At 45.8% G+C, this 27948-nt stretch overlaps 1 protein-coding gene across 5 annotated transcripts; it reads left to right on the top strand.

Annotated features, from left to right (window-relative positions):
* Positions 1 to 17: 17 nt before the first annotated feature.
* CAPN10 (calpain 10) lies at positions 18 to 27924 on the top strand. Of its 5 annotated transcripts, XM_048865323.2 has the most exons (15): positions 20 to 99; positions 2716 to 2792; positions 2881 to 3082; positions 5079 to 5210; positions 5481 to 5677; positions 8812 to 9029; positions 9421 to 9562; positions 11802 to 11968; positions 14844 to 15127; positions 17139 to 17341; positions 19205 to 19257; positions 19375 to 19460; positions 20083 to 20282; positions 20719 to 20764; positions 27066 to 27924. In XM_048865323.2, the coding sequence occupies exons 3-15, from the start codon at positions 2939 to 2941 to the stop codon at positions 27093 to 27095; spliced, it is 1902 nt and encodes a 633-aa protein (XP_048721280.2). In that variant the 5' UTR covers positions 20 to 99; positions 2716 to 2792; positions 2881 to 2938; the 3' UTR covers positions 27096 to 27924. The 5 variants fall into 5 exon arrangements, with proteins under 5 accessions (XP_048721278.2, XP_048721280.2, XP_048721277.2 ...); XM_048865321.2 differs by having other exon boundaries at positions 18 to 81; positions 19205 to 19460; XM_048865320.2 differs by having other exon boundaries at positions 19205 to 19460.
* Positions 27925 to 27948: the final 24 nt, after the last annotated feature.

Genomic DNA, 27948 nt, shown 5'->3' with positions numbered 1-27948 from the left:
TGCTCCGATCCTGGCTCCTGGTTGGCTGGTGGTCCTGTCGGCTGTCTCCGGCCCGGGGAGAGCGGGCGGAATGGAGCCCGGGTAACGGGTCGGCAGCGGGTGGGTCCCGGGATGGCAGCTGAGAGCCCGGGGCAGGAATCCTGAAGGGAGGGGATGTGAATGGTTTGCGGGGGAAGGGGTCGCGGGGGCAGGTGTCCGGGAGCGGGTGGGGGGGGAGGGGTCGCGGGGGCAGGTGTCCGGGAGCGGGGGGGGGCAGGTGTCCGGGGGCAGGTGCCTGGGAGCGGCTGTGGGGGTCGCGGGGGCAGGTGTCCGGGAGTGGCTGGGGGAGGGTCCCGGGGGCAGGTGCCTGGGAGCGGCTGTGGGGGGGGGGTTCCGGGGGCAGGTGCCCGGGAGTGTGGGAGGGGTCAGGGGGGCAGGTGTCCGGGAGCGACTGTGGGGGGGGAGGGGTCGCGGGGGCAGGTGCCCGGGAGTGTGGGAGGGTCAGGGGGGCAGGTGCCTGGGAGCGGCTGTGGGGGTTGCGGGGGCAGGTGTCCGGGAGCGGCTGTGGGGGGCAGGTGTCCGGGAGTGTGGGAGGGGTCAGGGGGGCAGGTGTCCGGGAGCGACTGTGGGGGGGGAGGGGTCGCGGGGGCAGGTGCCCGGGAGTGTGGGAGGGTCAGGGGGGCAGGTGCCTGGGAGCGGCTGTGGGGGTTGCGGGGGCAGGTGTCCGGGAGCGGGTGGGGGGGGAGGGGTCCCGGGGGCAGGTGTCCGGAAGCGACTGTGGGGGGGCAGGTGTCTGGGAGCGGCTGTGGGGTCGTGGGGGCAGGTGTCCGGGAGTGTGGGAGGGGTCAGGGGGGCAGGTGCCTGGGAGCGGCTCTGGGGGTCGCGGGGGCAGATGTCCGGGAGCGGCTGTGGGCGGGGGGAGGGGTTGCGGGGGCAGGTGTCCGGGAGCGGCTGTGGGGGGGGAGAGGTCGCGGGGGCAGGTGTCCGGGAGCGGCTGTGGGGGGGGAGTGGCTGTGTGGAAGAGGGAGGGATTTGGGGAGGGGTCTAGGCAAGTACTGGGGGGTGAAGAATCTGGGTGGGAGGGACAGAGGGAGGGTTCTGAGAGGGAGGGGGGAAAAGATCTGGGAGGACAGTTGTGAGGGACACTGAGTAAGAAAAAACTAGGCCGGCAGGTCTCTGGGGAATGTGTGTGGATGGACTGGTCTGAGGGGGGATTGTGAAGGTTGGGGCTGGGTTGGCATGTTTGTTGGGGAAGGGTCTTGGAAGTTTTAGGAGAAAAACTCTGGGGAGGCGTCTGGCCAGGGATGTGTAGAGAGGAGGATTAACAGGACATGACTGAGAGGGGAGTGGGTATTGCTCCAAATACTTTGTGAGATCATATCCTGAGCAGTAGCAGGTGTCTACTCACATTGAGGTTTACTTCGATTTCATACTTCTCTCTGTCTGGCCTGTCATTTAATGGTGAGATTACTTATAAGAGAAGAAGGTGTCAGGCTGCACTGGGATAACTTACTCCTGGGGGAATTTTGCGCCACTGTGCGTGCGCAGAATTCATGTAGTCTCCCCCCAGATTTCTTTGCTTCCCTGCAGAAAAATTACTTTCTGATAGGGAAGCAAAGGGAAGCTCCAAGAGCACACCACTCCCCAGCTGCACAGGTACATGGTTTCAGGCACCCGGGGCAGCCAGTGGAGAGGTAAATCACCGCAGGGCTGGGGACACCCCAACCAGTGGCTCCTACCCTGAGTTGGGATCAGCTGCTAGTCCCAGCTGTGCTGGAGGCAGGAGAGGGTGGAATTTCCTCTTCTCCTGCAAGGAGTGGCTGGGGCTGTGTCAGACCCACCCCCAGAAAGCTCAGCATCCTCCCCTGCTTCCAGCCTCCATTGTTCCTCAGCTGCTGGAGGAGAGGTCACTGTATGGGGAGCTGCTCCCCCATCCTCCCAACCCCAGACACCCATACCCGGGACCTCCCATACTCAGACACCCCTGCCAAGCCTCACCCCGTACACACAGAACCTCCATACCTGAACCACACCCCACTGAACCTCAACCCCTGCACTCGGATTCCCCTGCACTCGGATCCGCTGCCTCTGGACCCCCACCACTCCACCCAGACCAGCCCCACTGAGCTCCCTGCACTCAAACCCCCACCTTGATGAGCCCCCACGCCACTGACTCCCAACTAGCTGCACCCAGACCAAGCCCCGCTCCCCCAGCACTCAGATCCCCCTGCTGAGACCCCCATATCCAGACCCCTCCACTAAGGCCCAACCACTTTCACCTGGAAGCCCTTGCAGAGTCCCATTGCCCCTACACCCCACCCCATGAGCCTCTGTGCATCCAGATCCCCCCACACCTAGATCATCCACTGAGCCTCTCCACACTTGGATCCTGCCTTGTTGGGCCTGCCTGCCCCACACCTGGGCACCTGGCACAGAGGGGAAGGGCCCCAGGGTGTTTCTGGGGTAGGCCCAGGCCTTGTGCTCTGTCAGGGTCAGGTGCAGCCTCACCACTGAGTCCATGTCCCGAGGGTGGGGAGGCTGTAGGGTGATCTCCCACCTTTATACAGCCACTGGCCTGTGCTCCTCACTGCCATGCTGGAGCTTCTGCATTTATTTATTGACAAATACATTTTGCAGAATTTTAAAATGTTGTGCACAGAATTTTTAATTTTTTGGGGCAGAATGCCCTCAGGAGTAATAACCACTCAGACAGTTTGATGTGTTCTTTTTTTGCAGTATTGGATTCTTCAGGGCCAACAACTGATTTTGAATACAATTTCAGCTAATATGGTTCAAGCGATTAAGTGGAAACGGTTAGTGACTTTTCGCTTATGAGTTTATCAGCCTCACTCACCCACTCCCAAAGTTATGATTCCTGGTTCATTTTAATTTATATTATAGATTTCAGTTAGAGACGTAAAGTCTTGGAGTGGCCGACAGAGCTTCAGTTGTGTTGAAAATGCTGGGAGACAGAGTGCAGTCAGCTACAAAAGAAAATCTTTACAAAGACCCCACATTTCCAGCAAGCGACACCTCCCTCTTTTTTAACTGTTCCACCCCACTCTCACAATTCAGAGGGAAGATTTCCTGGCTGAGACCTCAGGTGAGTTTTGAGATGGGATAGCTTAATGGTTTAGCAAAATTTGACTTTCCATTAACAAGGGGATGACTTAGTGTTCAGTTACTGTTTCTAGTTCTTTGTATGGTTCTGAAATACAAAAATGACAAAAGTAGTGTGCTATGGTTGCTGGGCTAACTGTATCTTTGGCCACTTTGATTGAGAGCCTTTAGTACTCTGTGTATCAAATGTGTTTACCCAGCAAGTCTGACACCTGTGATTCTTCCCTTTAGGAATCTGTCACTAGTGGTCAATGTGATAACTTGATGGCCTTCTAAAAAAACAAAGTATTGTTTAATTTCCCCTTTTTTCTTCCTCTACACTTTATCCCTAGATAATCTGATTTGCAAACACAAATTCAACTCCATCTCTATGCTAAAGACTCACAGGTATACCTCTCTACTCCAGATCCCTGCCCTTCTGTCCAGACTAAGATCTTGGCCTATCTCTCTGAAGTCTCCTTGTGGATGTCTAGCCATCAGTTCAAACTCAACATGGCTAAAACAGAGCTCTTAGTCTCTCCCCCCCCCATCCCATCCTTTCTCAGTCAGTGTGGACATCACCACCATCCTGCCTGTCACTCAGGACCATAACTTGGGTATCATCTTCAGGTTAGGCCTCTCTGTAGGTCTTCACGTCAAGGCTATGTCTAAATCTTGCCCAATCTTTCTGTACAACATCTCAAACATACGGCCTTTCCTGTCCATCCACACAGCTGAACTCTCATGCAGGCTTTCATCAGCTCACATCTTGATTACAGCAACATCCTTTTCTATGGCCTTGACAAATGCTATCTTGCCCCTCCCGTATCCATTCAGAACACTGCTGCAAAGATTATTCTTCTTGTTTGTCACTTTGACGATGTCACCCTTCTCTTTGAATCCCTCCACTAGCTTCCTCTTCTCTGTCTCATCAAACATAAGTTACTTGTCTTCAGTTTCGAAGGCCTTCATGCCCTATCACCACCCTATCCCCCCACAATAATCTCTCATTCAGTATTGAAAAGTTGATGCCAATCTCCATAGCCCATTTGTTAAATTTTCAAACTAGCACCTTTATGCTTTCTCCTGTGCTTGCCCCCATGCTTGGAAGGAGCACACCATAAATACTGCAAAGCTATCTAATTACTTTTCTTTACTGACAAAAACCTGACAAGCTGCTGGTGTGCTGAGACCACTACCTGTTGTGTCTCATTGTTTCCTTGTATTCCCTTGTCTTCTGTATTCATCTGTTGTTTCTTGTATATTTAGATTGTAAGCTCTTTGCAGCAGGGACTACCTTTTTGATCTTTGCTTCTACAGCATCTAACACAATGGGATCCTGATCCATGACGGGGGCTCCTAGACCATATGGTAAAACAAATAACTAATAAGCATATTTCCCAGAGTAAAGTGTGGGGCTCAGCTAGCCAAGGAGAAAAGTAGCAAAGCAGCAGCTCAGGGCTAATTCATTCAGTTTTCTGCCCGCTGTAAAGTTTACAAGAAAAAGTGTTTTGCGGTTTAGATCAATAGCTTGCTTAGCAATGGCAAACTGAGTTTTGCGTGGCCAGACAAGGGTGGGTTTTTTTGTTCTGGGATGTTGAATTCTCTCATAGCTTGTATCTCATGCTGCCCTGCTAATGTACCTCAACCTTGCTTGTGAGTTGTGACCTGCACAACTACTAGGGAGTGGGTTATTTCTCTCTCTGTTCATTCACTTCTTGTCTCTTTGCTGAGATTATCAATAGTAATGTATTATTGATGATGGAATCTATCTACCAAGATCTGGACTGAGATTCACCAGTCTTATTTCACGTAGGTCACCTACTGAATAGTCATACTGTAACAACTCTCAATTAGTGGTAACCTGTACTGTATTCAAACAAGAACGAAAGGTCCCTTATTGTGTTAATTGTCTTGTGAGCCATCCGATCCCACAAAACATAGCTTGTTTGGCTTAGACTATCATACAGGATTTAACCTTAACGTTTGCTTTGTTTTAGGAAATTTGTTCTGCTCCTCAATTGTTTTCAGACAATCCACAGGAGGTGCAAGTGAAGCAAGGGATTTTGGGAGATTGTTGGTTCCTGTGTGCCTGTGTTGCTTTGCAGAAGAGTAAATACCTGCTAACTAAGGTATAGAACAGCTTCTTGTAATGTTTTATGTCCTAGCAGATTTTCCTGTATGCTCCATTAATATTTTTTCCCCCTAGTCTTTTCCAACTCAGTGAAACTTCTAAGATGTACTCTGATGCTCTGTCTTTACTCTTTGATGTTATGACATATTATTTCTATCTATGCTATGATGTAGAATAGCTGGAATTGACCAGGTTTTAAGTGGTGGTTTCCTCAAAAGAAAGTCCCTGTTTGTCTTGATTTTGCTAATATTGTCTTGTCTTCTTCCAGGTAATCCCTCCAGGTCAGCCCAGCTGGACAGATGAGACGTACACAGGCTGTTTCACTTGTCAAGTCTGGCAGTTTGGACATTGGGTGGAGGTAACCATTGATGATCGCCTGCCTTGCCTTGGGGGTAAACTCTGCTTCTCCCAGTGTCAGACAGAAGATGTGTTTTGGCTTCCCTTACTGGAAAAGGTCTATGCCAAGTAAGTGAACTTCATCGGAGGAGGAGATTTAAATTGCAGTAATGACTAGCACATATTCTACATAGTGCTTTGTTTGATTGGATTTCATGCCATGTGGGCTTCCAGAGCCCTCTCTAGGACTTGAGCTCTTTATATCTGAAACCTGTATATAGACTGATAATTTCCAGAGTTTTTCCTATATTGGATTCTGTAGAGGTCCAATGTTTATCCTGGATCACCCAGATACATTTCCGCCTTCACACAGGGTGAGATTTTCTTACTGAAAGGAATTGTGAAAAAAATAAGAGTTTTATAATGACCCAGCAGTGATGCTCAGCTAGCTAGACTGCAGTGATGCTCAGCTAGCTACTAGCTGCAGATCACCTAGCTTAGTAAGACTGAAATAAAGTTTTCCCTGGTGCATTATTTGAGAAGATTTTAAGATAGACATCAATGGACAGATCTTCAGCTATTGAAAATCTATGATGCTCCACTGAAATAATGAAGCTACACCAACTTATGTTAGTTGAGGCTCAGGCCCTGAATATTTCTTTCCTGCATACTTCTGTCTAACCATCCCTTGCCACTCATTTGCTGGTTTTATCAGGAGTTATGGACCCTGGAATATTATTATTGTTGTTGTTTTGTTTTATATCTGGCAGTGGGGCCATTGTTTTATAAAATAAGCAGCAAAATACGATCTCAGCCCAGTATACAGTGTAGACCGACAAAGCAGTTCAGAGACCAAATGCTTTGGATAAGAAGGACACCAAACAGTTACAAGATCTTAGAGAAGGGTTTGTTTAGCCCCCAGCAGAGGACAAACACCTTTTAAGGTGAAGTTACTCAGCTAGCAGTAGATAGGCTGAAGTTAAGGTACATGTTTCTGTCAAGGCACCTTTGGCACATTAACCTTTTCTTCTTACTGTGGGTTTGCCAGGCAAATGTTATTTTGACCATTTCTTACAGAAATTTTATGAATCTGGCTTAGTATTCTTTCAGTGTGTTCATTCACTCTGCTTTGTAGTTACCGCAAATAATAACACAACGTCCCTGACCCCACAAAATGAAACAGCTGGGAGAAAAAACTAGTTTGACTGTGTTTAGCAAACAAAGAATATATTAAGGGGAGGTATGTTAGAAATGTTATTTTTTAAACATTACTAGCTATATTGTGCTTCATGAAGGGTGATGAAAGTTTAAAGATGAGATGCAAATGACAAGCAGTGAGCAGTTTCTGTACAGGAAAGGATTGTATCAAGCTTTCCATAAGGCAGTGTGATATCTTATTTTTCTTTCCCTTTTCCCATCTAGTTGGAGTCAGGTAGCCGATCAGTGTTTCCAGGTTTGCTGGTCCAACGCTCACTCCATATCTACTTCATCCTCCCGTACACCGTCTATTGGCTGTTTTCTCGGCCATCCTCTTGTTCTCAGCCTGTGAACTCTAGTCCCAAATGTCTCCTGTTAGGGAGCTTATTCCTTCACCCACTTACTTCCCTGGTCCTTCTCGCGTGAACAGAGAGCAACAATACCCATAGTCCAAAGTTGCAAACAATTTCATGTTTATTGGAGTGAACTTCCAGCAAGCCTGATTTCAGTTTCCTTCCTTAGTGTCGTCCTTCCCAGCTCTGACACCACAGAGCCTTACACCTGTGTCCCTGTTCCCATTCCTGCCCTTAGCCAAACATGATTCCAATTTCCCTACCCCCATTCCCTGTTCCCATTTCCGCCCCAAACACTCACTCACTTCCTGATTGACTGCAGACTATATAGTAAAACTTGAGTTCTGCTTAGCTATACCTTAACCGATCATTTTCCTGAAATTTAACTAACTAATCCTAACATATTGTAACATGATTATGTAACCAATTATATCCCACCACCTTAATTAGTTTACACCCAGCAAAATTAATTATACAGCAGACAGAAACAATCACAGAACCAGACAGAGATTATACAGACAAACAATAGCAAAGTGGGAACTATAATGACAAAACAATACAGACGTGAGGATTTCACATCCCATCTATTGATAAGTGAGTTCTTGCCAGACAGGATGCTATCAAACTAAGTTTCCTTTTACATTTTCTAGGCACTTCCCTTTCTCTGGAGGTGATAAGCACTATCAGGACAGGATTGTATTCCGAACAGCCCAATAGCACCTTATTTCAATGTGACTAGTTTGGACTCCCTTATCCATCCTTCAAACATGCCCATACCGTCTCAGCTTCCTCTCCTGCAGCTTCTGTCTGATACCACAGACCTTAGTCTCACTCCTGATGTCATCATTCCACGTGTGTTCCAGAAATGTCAGCTCTTTCACTGCCCTCAAACATCTCATTTCAGTGGCTTCAGGTCTTCTCAAATGCTTCTCTTCGGTCACCCATTTCTCTGATCTGTAGAGAAGAGCTGATCTTACCAAAGTTTTGTATAGTTGTCTCTTAAGTAGTCATAAATCACACCGCCTATCTTTGCCAGTTTTGTCTCGCGCACAGTTCACTGTTGACTACTTTGTTTGCTGCTAACCAGCCACCAAAGTACTTGAATGCAGAAACCTGATTTAGTTGCTGGCCCTCAATGTTAATATTCATCTATTTTGGTCCCGGGTGAATTACCCACATGACTTCAGTCTTTTCTTTAGTCATTTTGGGGCCATAATTTGTTAGTTTCCTGTTCCAGGCATCAATTGCCTGGACCAAATCTTCTGCACTATCGGCCATGGGTGCAATATGGTCTCCATACATCAACTTTGGACCACCACCTATTTGGATTTTCTTACTTATGAAGTCCATCACAGTTATGAATACTAATAGTTTAAGCACTGATCCCTGGTGGAGCCCAACCTTCACCTCAAAACACTCTGTTACACCGAAGTGTGTCCACTTGTCATGAAACTGTCATACAAACCTGTCACCATCTGGACAAGGTCCTCTGGTACGTCACAGAATCGCAGCAGAGGCACCAGCTGTCACCTAGATACTTTGCTGAATACGTGAGGTGTCTGATGGCCTAAATATTTCATCGCTGCAGTGGCACCTTTTATGTCATACTAACATCAGGCTCCCAACGGGGACATATGTGTGATTAAAATAAAGCCAAAATGATGTTCATTTAAGTTTGAAATATGTGCCACTGTTTCTTTTTTGTTTTTATAGGGTGCATGGGTCTTATGAGCAGTTGTGGGCAGGGCAGGTGGCAGATGCTTTAGTTGACTTGACTGGAGGTCTAGCTGAGAGATGGATCCTAAAAGACCCTGGAAGAAGCATGGAAAGAGAGAGGACTGGTAAAGTTTTGGAGAAGATGGTATTTAGGAGACTGATGAACCTGAAGGAACAATGTGTGATAAGTTGCTCAGTCCTCAGCTCCAGGCAAGGTAATATGAGTATTCCAGAGATTCTTAAATATGGCAGGTGTGTCTTTTTCTTCCCATAAAAGGGAAAAAGTAAGGGAAAGTAGTGCTTCAGCACCACTGGTCTATGGATACTCAAAGCTAACTAGCATGTTTCTAGGGATTCTGGTGATCAGCATTTCTCTTCACTCTTCTAATCATAGATGTATAAACCAGGCAGTTATTTGTCTCTGCGTACAGGGTGGGTTGCATGTTCATCCGTTGTGTTCACAGGCAGAGCAGTTGACTTGTAGCAACTTTCTTCAGTACAAAGTGAATCTCCTTCACAGGGGATAGCGAGTTTACTTCCTCTTGCCTTGAAAAAGAATGCTGGGTAGTTTTCTACCTCCTAACGATGGTTATCTTTCCTGTACAGGTGCCAGTGAACTGGGAGAATTTCATGCCTTTATTGTCTCAGATATGCTTCATCTCTCCAGAGTCTCGGGCAACGAAATCATCTTGCTACGGATACGAAACCCTTGGGGGAGGCGGTGTTGGAAAGGACGCTGGAGGGAAGGGTAAGTGGCTTGTTTTCATTTAGAATACTCTCTTTTTAAGGTACTACCATAAAGATGAAGATATTTACTGTGTGTGAGCACAAAATGTGTGTGTGTGTATATTACAGAGTAGTATTCCTAATAGGCTACAACAGAGGAGAGTTGCAGAGTACGGTAGCCTTATTTCTTAGAACCTTTTTATGAGTTCAGCATACAACATTATGGTTCTTGTGGTCTTGATTTTTTGGGGTTTTGGGTCTGGCAATTCTGATTTCCAAATACATGATACATTGATAGGAAATATGTTTTTTGGGGGTGGGGATTTAATTGGATTACAGATTGTTGTAATAAGCCATAAATGCAGTGTCAATTCAGTCTGTGATTTTTGATATCTAGAAAATGTATGAATTTAAGCTCCAGGCTCATCTTTTGAAGGGATTGTGCAGGTTTCCTTTGAGGATGAGGACGGAGAGGTCAGATATAGAGTGATCGCTTTGTGAAAAGTGTTCACCCACAGGTGATATGGGGCTTGTCGTCTTTTATCATATTTCTGTATGAGTTCTTCTGAGAGCATAGTGGTGGTCTTATCTCACCTACGTCAGTGGTTTTCAACCTTTTAAAATTTGCGGAGCCCTACACGTATTTTGAGTGGAGTTGTGAACTCCTTTGGAAAGTCAACCTGTGGTCTGTGGACCCCTCCCATAGACCTCTTAGAAGACTGAAAACTGACTGAACAGAATTCAACCATACATGTTGCACATGCTCAGCATGGCATTTGACACAGCACGAGAAAGGGTGCTAGACAGTGGACTTATATGGTAATGAGAACACTTCCAGGTTTTGATCTGTAGGTGGGGATATTTACATACTTTTGATTGATCAGAAAAACAAAATGCCTTTTCTGGATCTGAAATTTTATTTTCATAAAAAGAAAAGGAGTACTTGTGGCACCTTAGAGACTAACAAATTTATTTGAGCTGTAGCTCACGAAAGCTTATGCTCAAATAAATTTGTTAGTCTCTAAGGTGCCACAAGTCCTCCTTTTCTTTTTGCGAATACAGACTAACACGGCTGCTACTCTGAAACCTTTATTTTCATAGTCACCTTTTGTAGACCCCTTAGACATAGTCCGCAGACCATAGGTTGAAAACCACTGACCTAAATCGTTGTTACCTGTAATCCACTTAACTCCCTGCCCCCAGATTCTTTTTCTTTTTTTTGTGACAGGAAAGGTATGTTATCGGGCCACTTCACTTGAGTGGTCCCTTGAAATATGTATGAACTATTTATGCTAAACAATCTGTTCCATCTCATTCTACCTTGTATTTAAAGATGGTAGTCTGAGTACATTTCCCAGACCTGAAGAAGAGCTCTATGTAAGCTCAAAAGTTTCTCTCCCCCCAACAGAAGTTGGTCCAATAGAAGATATTTCCTCACCCACCTTGTCTCTAATATCCTGGGACCAACACAGCTACAGCAACACTGCATAGAGAAAAAGACAGGCTAATTTAAAAATTAGTGTTGTGCTGGACACCACATAAAACATAAAGGAAGACACACACTCCTTGCCTCAAAGAACTTAAAGCTGTAGTACCCTGTTCTGTGAAGTGCAGAATGTTTTTCAGTCTCAGTAAAATTAATGGGAGTTGAAGGTGCCCAGCAACTAGTAGGACCCTAAATAATTAGTTGTGGCTCACATCTTCAACTTGCAGTAACTTTGAAGCCAACATGCTAAAAAGGTCTTGCCCTACTGCTCTATGGAAATGGTGTGTCGCTGATGTAAGGGGCTCAGTAAGTGGCACCAGAAAAACCTTCCAAAACAGCCATATTTAATTTTATTTGTTTAACCACTTTCTTGTGTTTGGAGTTGTGTTTTTCACTTCCTCTTTCCATCATGCACAAATTCTAACACCTGCTTTTTTTTTAAACGATAAACAAAGGTACAAATACTTTGCACATTGTTCAGTATTCATTGCAAATAAACTATTTGTTTTACCTGGGAGTATGTTCCATAATCCCTTACTCTCTGGTGTAGCTGGTTTCTAGGTCTTCCTGCAAGGAGATTGCCTATCTATAATTTCTGTTTCCAGTCCCAATTGATTAATAGCTAGAGGAAATGTTGTATGGATGAACACAATAGTAAAATGAAAAAATACCGTTTTTTCCCTCACGAAGCAATTTTTGTAGAAGATTTTTGTAGAACTCTATTGGGAGTGTGAGCAAAGAGCCTAGACATTGACTTTTGTGCATTTATTTGCAGTGGTCAAGGGTGGAGCCAATTGGATCCAATAGTTGCTTCAGAATTGCTTTCCCAGATCCAGGAAGGAGAATTCTGGGTTGAGGAGGAGGAGTTTTTCAAGGAGTTTGATGAGATTACCATTGGGTTTCCAGTCACTGAAGAGGGACAGCTTCAGAGCCTCTATACAGGTACAATGTGGACAAAGGGACTATTGGTAACAAGTCAGATTAGTTTAATGGGGAAGTCTGATTTGAATTAAAAAGGGCCAAAATTAGACTTGTTTAGCACTAGATCAGGGGTGGGCAAACTTTTTGGCCCTAGGGCCACATCGGGTACAGAACTTGTATGGATGGCAGGGTAGGGAAGGCTGGGGGAGGCTATGCCTCCCCAAACAGTGAGGTGTGGCCTGGCCTCTGCCCCCATTCCAGCCCCCGAGAACTCCCACCCTCATCCGACCCCCCCCTGCTCCCCACCCCTGACTGCCCCCTGGGACTCCTGCATCCTATCCAAACACCCCTGCTCTCTGCCCCCTGACCACCCTCCCCCCCCAGATGCCCGTACCCTATCCAATCCCCACTGCTCCCCACCGCCTGACCACCCCCAGGACCCCCGCCCCATCCAACCCTCCCTGCTCTCCCTGCCCCACGTTACCTGTGGAGTGGGGGAAAGGGGGCTCAGTCCTTTTCCCTGTGTGTTTCCCCTGCTTGTTTGGCTGCTCTCCCTGGCAGTCGGGCAGGGCTCGCTCCCTGTCTGGGCTTGGCTGCTGGAGACAGGGGCCAAGCATGCTGGAGGTGGAGGGGGGCCCTGGCTTGCTCTGCCCCTGTCCCCAGCAGCGGGCCCAGGCCCCTTGATCCCTGCAACCCTCCTGCTCCTAGCCTCCCCCCCCGAACTCCCCCTGACTGTGCCGCCCTGGAGCACCAGGTCTGGCGGCACTATAGCCGGGCTGCCCGGCCGGAGCTGCAGCCACGCTGCCCAGGTAAGTGTGACTGCAAGGGAGGGAGCCAGGGGAGTAGAAGGGGAGGGGTCAAGGGCTAGCCTCCATCCCGCTCACCACGCTGCGGGGGAGTTAGGCTTGCAGAGGAGCCATCCCGTCCTGACCCCACTCCCTGGCAGGAGCTTGGGGGCTACAGGGAAGGGTACTGCAGGCCGGATGTGGCCCGCAGGCCGTAGTTTGTCCCCCTCTACACTAGACCTTTGTGGTTTCCAAAACGTTTTCCAAATTTTATTGAGTATGCCCTGAATGCGTACTCTGGGAGAGGTTGGAGAACAGAACTAGTGTCTACTGGGTAATTAAATTAAACTTCTTATTAACTTTTCTCTTTTTCTACATTTCTCTGATTTACTGGAAAAATCCTCTTCCTTATTTGCCAATAATTTTAAGAGTTGTAAGTGAAAATGCTTATGCAAAGCTTAGGGACTCATGTACTTTGAGGCTGTGGAGATTGCTGCAGAGCTAACCTGCCTGCTATAGAATTATGCTCTGAAATCTCATCATTTAAAAAAATGTTTCTAGCCCTTATAGTTTCAGTGCATACTCCATGCAGCCCAGACATCAGGAGGTTTGGGAGTGATAGCTGGAGTCCAGCTTGCAGGCAGCGAAGGGGTAAAACAGAAGTGTAAGCTGTCAAGCTAGGTTGTCTGGAGAACAGTGCAGTAGCTGAGGCCTGGGGAGATAAGTTGCTCATGCCATCTTCAAACTCTCACCTTCCCTGGCACACATGGGGAGAATCTGGTTCTGAATTGGGTCATCTGAACAGCACCAGAGGAACAGAAACCTGGGGAATGGAGCCAGATATACTTAATCCTGCCTCAGTGTAGGAGGCTGGACTTGATGACTCCTTAAGGTCTCTTCTGCCCTTCATTTCTATGATTCTGTGCTTATTCCAGAGAAAGACCAGTAGGAGGCATTTTGGCCTTGATTTGGCAAAACATGTAAACATATTTGTAAGTAAATTCCTATTCACCAAAGTATTAAATCGTGCTTAAATGTGAAGTAGGTGCTTTGTGGAATACAGATTGTTTGCTACATTAAGTAGTGTAGCAAGTTCTCCTCCTCCTGCTCCTCCACACCCCCAGAGGTGTAGGTGTCGCAGTTACTCCTTCATCCCACCTCAAGATGATCTATGGAGAATTGGAATTCTGACCTATGCTTGCTGTAAAGTTCTTATCAGCCTACGTTTGCAGATGAGATGATCTCTATGTAGGTTATTTTATGGTCCTCGTTTGCTGCAGTATCAGACACAAAATATTTAAAAGCAGAAATACCAGTATTTTACTCTCTTCCTTCCCAACCTGTAGGCCCAGGATCGGCAACCTTTGGCACGCGGCCCATCAGGGAAAGCCGCTGGTGGGCTAGGACGGTTTGTTCACCTGCAGCGATCGCAGGTTCGGCCTGTCGCAGCTCCCACTGGCTGCAGTTCACCGTTCTAGGCCAAATGGGGGCTGTTGGAAGCGGTGTGGGCCAAGGGATGTGCTGGCCGCCACTTCCCGCAGCCCCCATTGGCCTAGAATGGCGAACCGCAGCCAGTGGGAGTTGCGATTGGCCAAACCTGCGGATGCTGCAAGTGAACAAACTGTCCCAGCCCACCAGTGGCTTTCCCTGATGGGCCATATGCCAGAGGTTGCCAATCCCTGCTGTAGGCCTTTCCTGTGTCTGTTGCTGCTGGGAGGAAAGAAGGAGATTTCACAGGAGTTTTTAAACCTTTTTTTTTTTTTTTTTCCCCCAGACTAAAGAATTGTTTGCTATGTTTGCCCCCTTGGTGTGGGAGTTAGTCGTTTCCTGAAGACAGTTTTACTGGGGAGCCCTGTAATGTTCTCTTCCAACTGGGAGACAAATTTGAGGTTTCAGATTTGTAGAAATAGTCTGCATATGATCTTTAAGGATAAAGTTCTTCAGCTTCCCACTCTGACTTGGATTTTATACCTCTTGGGATATCTTGGCCGTGAACATTAGCTCATAGAAAGTGGCCCTGCCACAGGACTGCTTTCAGTCTGGAGACTCTTGAGCCACAAAAATGAATTGTTTCCAATTGCTGATGTGTGGTACCTGTTTTTTTTCCTTAGAGAAAGTGCTGAGTCATACTCGGAATCTCTGTGGATCCTGGGTGAAAGGCCAGTCTGCAGGTGGTTGCCGTAACAACAACAGCTTCCCTATGAACCCCAAGTTCTGGCTGAGGATATGTGAGCAGAGTGAGGTGTGCATTGCTCTTCTGCAGAAACCCAGGAAGTACTGTGCTGATTGGGCTGGAAGAACTCAGAATCTGACCCACTTAGCAGAGAAAGGTCCATCTCTGACTGAAGGCATTCAAGGGCAGAATTACCAGGCTGTGGGACTGCATGTCTGGAAGGTAATTGGGGGTAACTTTTCAAACTTCTAGTTGGGCCAAGAAGAAAAGTTTCCAGAAAAACAGGAGCATCTGACATAGTCATTCATTTGTTACTGCAATGCCATGAGTCCATTGTTCATGGAAGTCAGGGGTGTAAAAGACCTTTTAGATGAGACTTCCCATCTCACAGGGTCATTGAAGGATCGTTGCCTATAGTACATATACCAGGGCTTTATTCAGTTTATTTTTAAACATTCTAAGCAATGAAGCTTCCACTACTTCTCTTTGGAGACTGTTCACACAGTCAGTTACATTGCAGTATTAGAAAGATTTGCCTGATAATTTTTCCCTTTCTTAATGTTAACTCCTTTCTCTTAGTTCAACCCCCTTGTACTATCCTAAGAAGTTCCTCTCTCGCTTTGGTGTCTACACCCTTCACATGTTTGTATACTGTTATGTCCCTCCCTTAATTATCACCTCTTATATATGTATTAATCTTTTAAAATCTCTGTTAATCTTTTCTCATAGGTCAGTCCTTTTACCACCCTACTTGTTTTTGTTGCTTTTCTCTGGGTTCTTTCTAGTTTGTTAAACTCTGTCTAATAATGTGTGTACCCAGAATACAACACAATGTGCATAGGAAAAAAACTAATTTCAGAAATGTCTAGTGCAACTGAAAATAATTCTACTCATTTGTAGCTACAATTTTGTGCAACTCTATTTTTGCGTACTCAAGCTATCATCGAGGTGTTCAAAAACTTCAGAAATGTGTGTTTATGCTTGTCGTTGCACAGTGATCAGTGCCCCTGGGTTCATTAATATTATTTCACCTCCAAGTTTAATTTGCACCATGAAAATATCTTCTAACAACTTTTTTCTTTTTAATTACTTTCGTAAACAAGAACATAATTAGTAGTGGATGAAGGCTTATTTTACTGATGCTCAGGCCAAACGCTTTAACTCAAAATATGAACAGTATTTTTCTCCTAATCTCCTTTAATTCCCCACAGATCTCTGTTACACTTGTTGTACCTAAAATATTGTGAAAGAATTAAAATGTTTGCCCTTCGCTGAAAACGTTTAATTTCAGCTGAAATGTGGTAGACAGGTTTTCAGTCTGGGCCTGGTTTGCTCCAGCCTGTTCCTTTTTTTTGTTTTGAAGAGAGCAAATTAAAACAAATTGTTTTCACTTTTTTTGATAACAGTTGCTCACTTTTACAAAATGTGCTCAGAGTCTGGTAGGTGCTGAGCTTTAACCTGCCCTGAGACTACATGAGATTTCCAAAAAAGTGATTGTTTGAAAAAGTAGCTATTGTACATGAGCAATGTTCAGCACCACTGAACTTTGCATGAAAAATGAGAGCTTCCCATGGTTTATAGTCTGACCATGTTGGCTTCTGGGTAAATCTAATCTGAATGAAAACACAACAGTGTATCAGAATTTTGTGTTTCCTTTGGGCAAAATTCTGCCCTGAGGCATGCTGGTTCGGTTCTGCATGGGGCTGGTTTGTAACTGATGCCCCCAAGAGCAATTCTAGCTGGGACAGAATTCTTCCTGGGAACGCCCAGGATAAATATGCCAGAGGAATGTTCTGTGACCTTTTGAGATGGTATAATGTGCTATATGTGTGGTCTGCTCCATTGGCTGATGCATAGATGGTGGACCATTTCCCTATACTCATCTCACCCTTTCTTGCCCACTTACTGGCATTAACTTCCGCAGGGAAGCTATGTGGGAGAAGGGACTACAGTCCCCAGTGAAATTCTGTCCAGCACTGCTCCAGAGCACAAGAAGGGGGAAGCAGCTTTCATTTTCCCACCCCGAATTGCTCACCCTCATGAGTGTGATCCTGAATCTGACCCTTTGAGACAGGTTTGGAAATAATACTTGCATGGTCTGCCAGATGGCAAAGCACACACTTGTGGTACTATGGATTTGGGGTTTGTTGACTGAATATTTGACCCCATTTAACTTTGCTATAATCTTGTCAACTTTCCTACAATGCTATGCTACATTATGTGTCTATTTTAGGTGGAGAAGAGGCGCTTTAACCTACCAAAGACCCTCTCTGCTCCTCCGGTTGTAGGTACCATTTGTCATTCTTATGACAGAGAAGTACATCTCCGCTGTGACCTTGCCCCTGGTTATTACCTTATTGTCCCTAGCACCTTTCTGAAGAATGCAGAGAGCGACTTCCTGCTTCGTGTATTCTCAACAGGAAGAATCTGCCTCAGGTATGTTCAAAAAGGAAGAGAAGTAGCAAATCCCACAAAAACCCTGTTGACAGTTTATGTAAAGCCTTATGCCCTTTACGAGGGCTTGCTGTGACCTGAACTATGGTTAGGAGAGGTACATGTAAAGAAGGTGCTAAATCTTTTGAGTTCAGGTAATTAGTGTGGCTGTATAATGGGCACCTCTTCTGGCTCTTTGAATGGGGTCTCGGAGATGCTTGAAGTCCTTCCTGTAGTACAGGGGTGGGTAACCTCGAGCCCACTGCTTCATTTCGTCTGGCCTGCGGCAAGTCTCCGTGCCATGGGCCGAAAGCCCCGAGCCTTGGCGCCCCCCGCCCCCCACTGGGCTGAAGCCATGAGCGCCGGATCGCCGGCATGTCCTTGTGGCCCCTAGGTGGAGGGGCAATCAGGACAGCTCTGCATGCTGCCCCTGCCCCCAATGCTGGCTCCGCAGCTCCCATTGGCCAGGAACTGTGGCCAATGGGCGCTGGTCGTGTGCACTGCACTGAGCCGCCTGGCCCCTCTGCCTAGGGGCCGGACATGCCAGCTGCTTCCGGGAGCAGTGCAGAGCCCGGGTAGGCAGGGAGCCAGCCTTGGCCCTGCTGCGCCACCAACCAGGAGCCTCCTGAGGTAAGCGCTCCCCCGACTGGAGCCCACACCCCAAACCCGCTCCTGCACGCCAACCTTCTGCCCCAGGTCAGGCCCTGCTCCCGCACCCTACCTCCCTCCCGGAGCCCACGCCCTAAACCCCTGCCGCAGCCCTGAGCCCGCTCCTGTACTTCAAACCCCTTTGCCCCTCCCAGAGCCCCCTCCTGCACCCCAAACCCTTCAGCCCTCCAGCCAGAGCCCTCACCCCCTCCCGCAGCCCAATCATTTCTGGCCCCATCCCAAAGCCTAGGGGAAGCCACGAGCCGCGACCACTTGCTTGAGCCTCTGCTCCCACCCCAGAGCTGCGTGTGGCCCCTGACTGATTTTTAATGTGGATCAGTGGTCCCTGATAGAAAAAAGATTCCCCACCCCTGCTGTAGTACCTCAAGGGACCTGGGGGGGTGGCCACCTAAATCTTTTTTTGATCCAAGAGAGCCCCAGTGTCTGGAAGAAGTGCACACTGTTCAGAGGTGAACTGGTGTAGTTCTTTGCGGTGTGTACCTTGTGGAGAATATACTTCATACAAGGTATGGTGTGTTTTACACAAGAATGTTACTGCTGCACAGTTACTGCAGGCATCAGTACATTTTGGATGTTGCACAGGTCTGTGGTGTGCTCACTTCATCCAGGGTAGATGTTTCCTGGAGCTTTGTGGGCGGTGGGGAAGGCCTCAGAGAGCTACATTGTTTTCATATTTCTTTCTTTTTCTCCTTGCCCTATTTGCGGGGGCGGGGGACTCTAGGGAAATTAAATGCAAAAATGTAAATTCATGGAACATTAAGGTTAAGAAACCAAATGCATCAATGTTAGGAAATTCAAAAGATAAATTTAATCAATAAACTAATGCAGCGTGTTGTATTTTCTATTGCTATGTCTTAAATACATATTTTAATGTGTTTATACTTTAAATTTACATTGTGCAATGTGGCCAGATTCAAGGTGCTGTAGAGATCTTAATTTTTACTTTGTTATTTATTTTCTCTGTTCCACAAATGTTCAGGTTTTGCATTTAATTAGACTTATATGTGGCAATGATTGGCATTGAATTAACAGTTAATGGGAATGCTTGACTGGTAAGAGTTTGCATTTCTTGACACTTATTTCATTGTTGGTATTTGTCCATATTTTGACAGCTGAGCACTAAGGATGGTGAATTGCAGTCATGGAAACCTTTCACCTTTTGTACACTACTTTCCCTTTCTTTCTTACATTTGATAGTGAGATAAAACCACCACCCACTGATGCTGCCCTCTGTGAAGAGCTCCCACCAGGTGAATGGGAGACAGTGCAGCTACAGGGATGCTGGAAAAACGGCCAAAGTGCTGGAGGTAGCAGGAACTTCCACTCCTTCCATACCAATCCCTGCTTTCCCCTCTCCGTCCCTGCAGGAACAGAAGAGCGCAGCATGAAAGTCACCCTCCGCCAGCACTGTCAAGATAGCAAGTGTCGTCCAATAGGGTTTCATATCTTCCAGGTATGATTTACCCCAGTCAGTCAGATTAGTTGATTCTTGTAAATGAAACAAATCCATCACTTATTCAGGTGCCTCTTACCTTGGAGAAGGGAAATGCACCCTATAAATGATTATATTTGGGCCAATACAAGTAGACATTTGAGCTGTATTAGTTCACAGGTACAGTAGGTATAACAATGCAGGAGTGGATAGCACAGCAACCAAATTTCTGGTTCCACTGAACCCTTGTCATATTCCGGTTTAGAAGTCATGCAGCAGCCAGTACTTATAGATTTTTCTGAATGTTTGAAGGGTTTTATTTAACACTAAGACTATAGCCAGGTAACTCTATGTTAAATGATACGCTTTTTTTTAAAATGTGTGGATTTTTTTTTCATTTTTACACAGATGCAAATGGTTGGGCATGCTTGGTGACTAAGACCCAAGCTTGGTAATTGGGCTTGACTCTCTCCTGCCCTTCTCCCCTAACAATTTTTTTTCCCCCCTGACAACTGATAAGTGACCGTGAGCGAACCGTGATCACTCTATGAAATAGGGCGTGTATTTGGAGGGGTGGGTTATTTGTGGACCACACTGATTTGTTTTAAAGGTGTGAGATCTGAAATTATTTTAATCTCTTCAGGTGCCTAATGACAGTTGGAAACCACAGAGTTGTTCTTTTCTGCACTTGGAGCCACTGGTTAGCTGTGTACCTCATTGCTACTCACAGGAAGTGAGCCAACTGTGCAGACTCTCTGCAGGGAATTATGTAATTGTACCTTCAACGTACTTGCCTAATACTGAAGGCAATTTCACAGTGGTCATAACAACCAAAATAGACAGGTAAAAATATATAGGTATCTGGGTTTAGACTGTTTCTAAATTCACATGTAACAGAGCATAGGACAACACTACACAATAATTTATAATAGTAATGTTTCCATATTTATTATAACATCTTTGTACCACTACCACAGGGTAACTGGGATGACTGGCCCTTTAAGGGAAGTAGGGCTGGCTCCATCTGTGCCATAATTACCAGCCCGCAATCTGAGGGGGTGATACTAATGGGATCAGATGTTAACCTGATGAACAATTGGGCCTCAGAAAAAGGAACTACAGGAAGTAGGTTAGGCCTGTGGGAGGCTCTGATCGAAGGTCTGCAGGAAGTAGGGAAGTTAGGTCTTGAGAGAGACAGGTAGAGTTCCCTGGGAGATGAGACAGTAGGAAACTATTTATGCTTTGCACTGAAGTAATTTTTTCTTTCCTTTTCAAATAGGAAATGCATTCAGAGCCAGGAGATCCTTGGACAAATATTGCAAGAAGTAGGTGGCATTTGAATTTCAGTGGCACTGAGATTGATGTACACTGGAAGTCAGAGGCAAACACATAAGCATTAGCTAATGATTTGTACCAGGGACTGGGAGACAAGAATTTGAAAGTTCTAATTCCACTCCGTGCTAACTGTTTGTTCTTAGGCACATCAGTGAACCTCTCTTTTCGTTTTTCCAGTCTGCAAAGTAGCAATTATACTATAACTCTTTGTCTTCTCTCATGCTGCCTCAGACACAGGGAATCCCCTCTCTGAAATGATCTGTAAAGCCATACTGACTCCTTCAAATCCATCCTCAATACCCACCTCTGCTGTAAAGCCTGTGAGAAGCTGGTGGACTAATAGCTGTGATGGGCTTATGGCAATAATTGACACTTATATTTGCATTTTAAAAGTTATTAATATTCATAGAATCATAGAATATCAGGGTTGGAAGGGACCTCAGGAGGTCATCTAGTCCAACCCCCTGCTCAAAGCAGGACCAATCCCCAACTAAATCATCCCAGCCAGGGCTTTGTCAAGCCTGACCTTAAAAATATCTAAGGAAGGAGATTCCACCACCTCCCTAGGTAACGCATTCCAGTGTTTCACCACCCTCCTAGTGAAAAAGTTTTTCCTAATATCCAACCTAAACCTCCCCCACTGCAACTTGAGACCATTACTCCTTGTCCTGTCATCTGATGCCACTGAGAACAGTCTAGATCCATCCTCTTTGGAACCCCCTTTCAGGTAGTTGAAAGCAGCTGTCAAATCCCCCCTCATTCTTCTCTTCTGCAGACTAATTAATCTCAGTCCCCTCAGCCTCTCCTCATAAATCGTGTGCTCCAGACCCCTAATCATTTTTGGTGGCCTTCTCTGGACTCTTTCCAATTTTTCCACATCCTTTTTGTAGTGTGGGGCCCAAAACTGGACACTCCAGATGAGGCCTCACCAATGTTGAATAGAGGGGAACGATCACGTCCCTCAGTCTGCTGGCAATGTCCCTACGTATACATCCCAAAATGCCATTGGCCTTGGCAACAAGGGCACACTGACAGGTTTCAGAGTAACAGCCGTGTTAGTCTGTATTCGCAAAAAGAAAAGGAGTACTTGTGGCACCTTAGAGACTAACCAATTTATTTGAGCATAAGCTTTCGTGAGCTACAGCTCACTTCATCGGATGCATACTGTGGAAAGAGTGGTCACTTTGGATAAGCTATTACCAGCAGGAGAGTGAGTTTGTGTGTGTGGTTTTTGGGGAAAAAAAAGGGGGGGGGGTGAGAGAACCTAGATTTGTGCTGGAAATGGCCCACCTTGATTATCATACACATTGTAAGGAGAGTGATCACTTTAGATAAGCTATTACCAACAGGAGAGTGGGGTGGGAGGAGGTATTGTTTCATGGTCTCTGTGTATATAATGTCTTCTGCAGTTTCCACAGTATGCATCCGATGAAGTGAGCTGTAGCTCACGAAAGCTTAGGCTCAAATAAATTGGTTAGTCTCTAAGGTGCCACAAGTACTCCTTTTCTTTAAGGGCACACTGTTGACTCATATCCAGCTTATTGTCAACTGTAACCCCTAGGTCCTTTTTTGCAGAACTGCTGCCAAGCCATTTGGTCCCTAGTCTGTAGCGGTGCATGGGGTTCTTCTGTCCTAAATGCAGGACTCTGCACTTGTCCTTGTTGAACCTCATCAGATTTCTTTTAGCCCAATCCTCTAATTTGTCTAGGTCCCTCTGTATCCTATCCCTACCCTCCAGCGTATCTACCTCTCCTCCCAGTTTAGTGTCATCTGCAAACTTGCTGAGGGTACAATCCACATCATCCTCCAGATCATTTATGAAGATATTGAACAAAACCGGCCCGAGGACCGACCCTTGGGGCACTCCACTTGATACCGGCTGCCAACTAGACACGGAGCCATTGATCACTACCCGTTGAGCCCGACAATCTAGCCAACTTTGTGTCCACCTTATAGTCCATTCATCCAGCCCATACTTCTTTAACTTGCTGACAAGAATACTGTGGGAGACCGTGTCAAAAGCTTTGCTAAAGACAAGGAACAACACAATCACCGCTTTCCCCTCATCCACAGAGCCAGTTATCTCATCATAGAAGGCAATTAGATTAGTGAAGCATGACTTGCCCTTGGTGAATCCATGCTGACTGTTCCTGATCACTTTCCTCTCCTCTAAGTGCTTCAGAATTGATTCCTTGAGGACCTGCTCCATGATTTTTCCAGGGACTGAGGTGAGGCTGACTGGCCTGTAGTTCCCAGGATCCTCCTCCTTCCCTTTTTTAAAGATGGGCACTACATTAGCCTTTTTCCAGTCGTCTGGGACTTCCCCGGATCGCCATGAGTTTTCAAAGATAATGGCCAATGGCTCTGCAATCACATCCGCCAACTCCTTTAGCACTCTCGGATGCAACGCATCTGGCCCCATGGACTTGTGCTCGTCCAGCTTTTCTAAATAGTCCCGAATCACTTCTTTCTCCACAGAGGGCTGGTCACCTCCTCCGCATGCTGTGCTGCCCAGTGCAGCAGTCTGGGAGCTGACCTTGTTCGTGAAGACAGAGGCAAAAAAAGCATTGAGTACATTAGCTTTTTCCACATCCTCTGTCACTAGGTTGCCTCCCTCATTCAGTAAGGGGTCCACACTTTCCTTGACTTTCTTCTTGTTGCTAACATACCTGAAGAAACCCTTCTTGTTACTCTTAACATCTCTTGCTAGCTGCAACTCCAGGTGTGATCTGGCCTTCCTGATTTCGCTCCTGCATCCACAAGCAATATTTTTATACTCTTCCCTGGTCATTTGTCCAATCTTCCACTTCTTGTAAGCTTCTTTTTTGTGTTCAAGATCAGCAAGGATTTCACTGTTAAGCCAAGCTGGTCGCCTACTATATTTACTATTCTTTCTACACATCGGGATGGTTTGTCCCTGTAACCTCAATAAAGATTCTTTAAAATACAGCCAGCTCTCCTGGACTCCTTTCCCCCTCATGTTATTCTCCCAGGGGATCCTGCCCATCAGTTCCCTGAGGGAGTCAAAGTCTGCTTTTCTGAAGTCCAGGGTCTGTATTCTGCTGCTCTCCTTTCTTCTCTGTGTCAGGATCCTGAACTCAACCATCTCATGGTCACTGCCTCCCAGGTTCCCATCCACTTTAGCTTCCCCTACTAATTCTTCCCGGTTTGTGAGCAGCAGGTCAAGAAGAGCTCTGCCCTTAGTTGGTTCCTCCAGCACTTGCAACCAGGAAATTGTCCCCTACCCTTTCCATTGTCCATTGGATTGTCTGTGCACCCCTGTATTGCTCTCTTTCCATTGTCCATTGGATTGTCTGTGCACCCCTGTATTGCTCTCTTTCCATTTTCCATTGGATTATCTGTGCACCCCTGTATTGCTCTCCCAGCAGATATCAGGGTGATTGAAGTCTCCCATGAGAACCAAGGCAATGCGATCTAGTAACTTCCGTGAGTTGCCGGAAGAAAGCCTCATCCACTTCATCCCCCTGGTCGGGTGGTCTATAGTAGACTCCCAACATGACATCACCCTTGTTGCTCACACTTCTAAACTTAATCCAGAGACGCTCAGGTTTTTCTGCAGTTTCATACTTGAGCTCTGAGCAGTCATACTGCTCCCTTACATACAGTGCAACTCCCACACCTTTTCTGCCCTGCCTGTCCTTCCTGAACCGTTTATATCCATCCATGACAGTACTCCAGTCATGTGAGTTATCCCACCAAGTCTCGGTTATTCCAATCACATCATAATTCCTTGACTGTGCCAGGACTTCCAGTTCTCCCTGCTTGTTTCCCAGGCTTCTTGCATTTGTGTATAGGCACTTGAGATAACTTGCTGATCATCCCTCTTTCTTAGTATGAGGCAGGAGCGCTGCCCTCTCACGCGCTCCTGCTTCCTCCCGGTATCCCACTTCCCCACTTACCTGAGAGCTTTGGTCTCCTTCCCCGGTGAACCTAGTTTAAAGCCTCCTCACTAGGTTAGCCAGCCTGCTTGTGAAGATGCTCTTCCCTCTCTTCGTTAGGTGGAGCCCGTCTCTGCCTAGCACTCCTCCTTCTTGGAACACCATCCCATGGTCAAAGAATCCAAAGCCTTCTCTCCGACACTCTCCGACACCACCTGCATAGCCATTCGTTGACTTCCACGATTCGACGATCTCTACCCAGGCCTTTTCCTTCCACGGGGAGGATGGACGAGAAGACCACTTGCGCCTCAAACTCTTTTATCCTTCTTCCCAGAGCCAGGTAGTCCGCAGTGATCTGCTCAAGGTCATTCTTGGCAGTATCATTGGTGCCCATGTGGAGAAGCAGGAAGGGGTAGCGATCCGAGGGCTTGATGAGTCTCGGCAGTCTCTCCGTCACATCGTGAATCCTAGCTATATTAATAGTGTGTATGTATATATGTGTGTGTGTGTGTATATATATATAATATTTTTAACTGTACTCTCCTTTTGTGTCTCCATCACTCTTATTTTATTTATATATTCAGTCCTTTTCCTCACCCAATGGGCTCTGATCTGTATTGGGGTCTTTAGGCACTACTGCAATATTTAGAAATTAATACTAATCATATGGGAAAAAAAGAGTGGGGAAAACCTGGAGATGATTGCCCTGTATGCCTTAGTAGGTCTACGTTTGTGTTTGCTTGTACACACAATATGCTATTATGATAATTCACATTGGGCTGTGAGCTGTTTTGGTCAAGTTAATGCAACATGTTTAACATTTCACTGATTATTTTTTTTCTCCACTACACATGCGCACAATGTGGTTGCAGGATTGGGCATGAGTTCTGAGTTCCTGACACTTAAGATATTTTTATTTTAGGGGGGAAAAGATCCAAAAATATTATTTTTTGCGACTGTGTTAAAATAAAATCTTACTTGCATTTTAAATCAGAGGGTGTTCTTCATAACACTGTTTACTTATTAGGCAAGACAAATACCAACCTGATAAAATCTCCCAGAGGTAAAAAGGCCAATTACACACAGAATAAACAAGCAAATAAAAAAACAACCACATCACCACACCAGGTATCAGTTGGCTTACTAATTTTCCTGCTCTAGGTTATGTTGACCAGTGATTATACTTTGTCCTCAAAACCACACAACAAACTAAGTCTGGACTTTTATTTCACAGAAATTGGAGATAGAAACATATATGTACATTTCTAATGGTGGCCTTGCTTTAGAATCTAGGAGCTGTAACACCTAATTAATAATAGCATTATTTCCATTCCTTGTTCATTATTCATTTCTTTCTTAGATGTGGTTCTTGCCTGTCTCTAGGGCAAATGTTGATAGGCCCCTCCCTCAGTAACAACAGCCTATCTAGTGAGATTATTTTTACATTGTTCCCTAAGGGTAGTCAGACTTGGGCCTACCCTGCTGTCCAGTGGTAGGGTAAAGTGCCAGTGGCACACCCCTGAGAATACCCTGCTTCAAACCTCCTGAGAATTTCAGTTTGGAGATGACAGCCACAATCTCCTCATTGATTGCAGCTAAGATACAGAAAGAGAGAATCTCTGAGTTTTTAAGAAATCCTAGCTAGGTGAAGGTTATAAAGACTATAACCTAGAAGCAGTTCAGGTTTTTGAAGGGGAACTGGTGGAGAGCATGGACCACTTTGGTGATGTGGTTTTGTTAGTCTGCCTTACATAGAAGTGGGCTGCTGTGTATTAAAACAACTAAAGCTTCTATGTGCCCTTCCTGGTCTATGCCAGGTGCAGTACACTGCAGTAGTTTAGCCTGAAGGAGATGGAAACATGGCTGACTGCGCTGGGTCTATATCTCAAAGAAAAAGGTGCAGTCCCTCTGTTAATCAAATATTAAAGCACTTTGGATTACAGCTGCTGTTTGGTTGAGTAGGAGTGGTGACGAGTCCACTTAGAACCATGAGACTATGCAGTGCTTTCCCCTTTCCTCCCAGCCCCACTACTTGCTTTTCATTCAGGTAGTTGTGTGTCTCGGGCACTGGGACAAGTGGATAATGGCACTGAGAGAGAGATGTAGAGCGGGTGCGAGTGGTATACTGTATTGTATATTTCTAGGGTTTTGTCCAGTCTAGTTCCAAATTACTGAAGTTATGGGATTTGCATCACTTCCTTGAGACTATTTAAGTGTATCAATTAACAGGAAGAGAATGTGTAACAATACATGGCCTTAATTCCTGAATTTTCCTTTTCTCTGTCTAGCTAAGGCATATCTGCCAATCTTTTTCACCCTGAGACTGTTAACATGTTACAAAACTACAGGTTTTAACCTATGAAATAGCTTCAATTCAGCCTCTTTTTTGCAGGTCTCCTTTACAGCTGTGATGAAAAGGTAATTTGGAGTTCTCGCGTCAACATCATAACAGTAGAGAGACTGGAAAAGCCTGACCTGTGGCTATTTTCAATTTGAAATGAATTAACCAGAAAATACCCTGGTCCCAGTGGTTTTCCATTCAGACTGACTTCCAGCCTGGTGACGTCCTCTCTGAAAAGATACCTCCTTGATCATACGCATCCTGATGAGCATTCTTCCCCTCCATATGTTTTATTACCAGCAACATACAAATGAACTTCATGCTATACCTCAGTTCTTCAAAAATATGGACAAAGGATATGTGCACGTGTTTTAACTCAAGCTGTAGTTTTAAAATTAAAACAGGAAAAAAAATGTGACCTATGTGTACATAATGAAAGAACGTTTGGTGAAGAGTACCCAAGTTTACAGAACAACCTCAGGAGACCAGCAGAGGAAAGGAGGAGTGTAGGGGAAAGAAACTGGAGTCCCTTTTCCAGGAAGGAAAGACTAGGATCCAACAAAGTACACTGGAACAGGTATAGACCAGATCTAGATCTACCACTGCCAGTCTTATTACTGAGCACTTTATCATGGGCCCTGCTACTATGAATATTTGTCATGAAACTGTAACTTTGGAAAAGATAAGTGTAGGCGAGTTTGTCTTGCACCATGTGAACACCTGGAAGGGAAGGAAGAAATAACTTATGCAAAGCTGTTGGTTTGAAACTCCATATAAGACAGTATTTTTGTTACTAGTAACCAGAATGTTGTTTTCTTAATTCCTGTTAAAATATTTCTTACTCAAGTGTGGGTTTTTTAGATATTGTATTTTCTTTAATAAATGTAAGGTGATGTTAAAGAGTTTAAAAGGTCTTCTGTTAATATCATTGATA

This window comes from Caretta caretta, chromosome 9, assembly GCF_965140235.1.
Source record: "Caretta caretta isolate rCarCar2 chromosome 9, rCarCar1.hap1, whole genome shotgun sequence".
Lineage (NCBI taxonomy): Eukaryota > Metazoa > Chordata > Testudines > Cheloniidae > Caretta > Caretta caretta.
The sequence above is the reverse complement of the archived record's forward strand: the minus strand, read 5'-3'. Positions and strand labels throughout refer to the sequence as shown.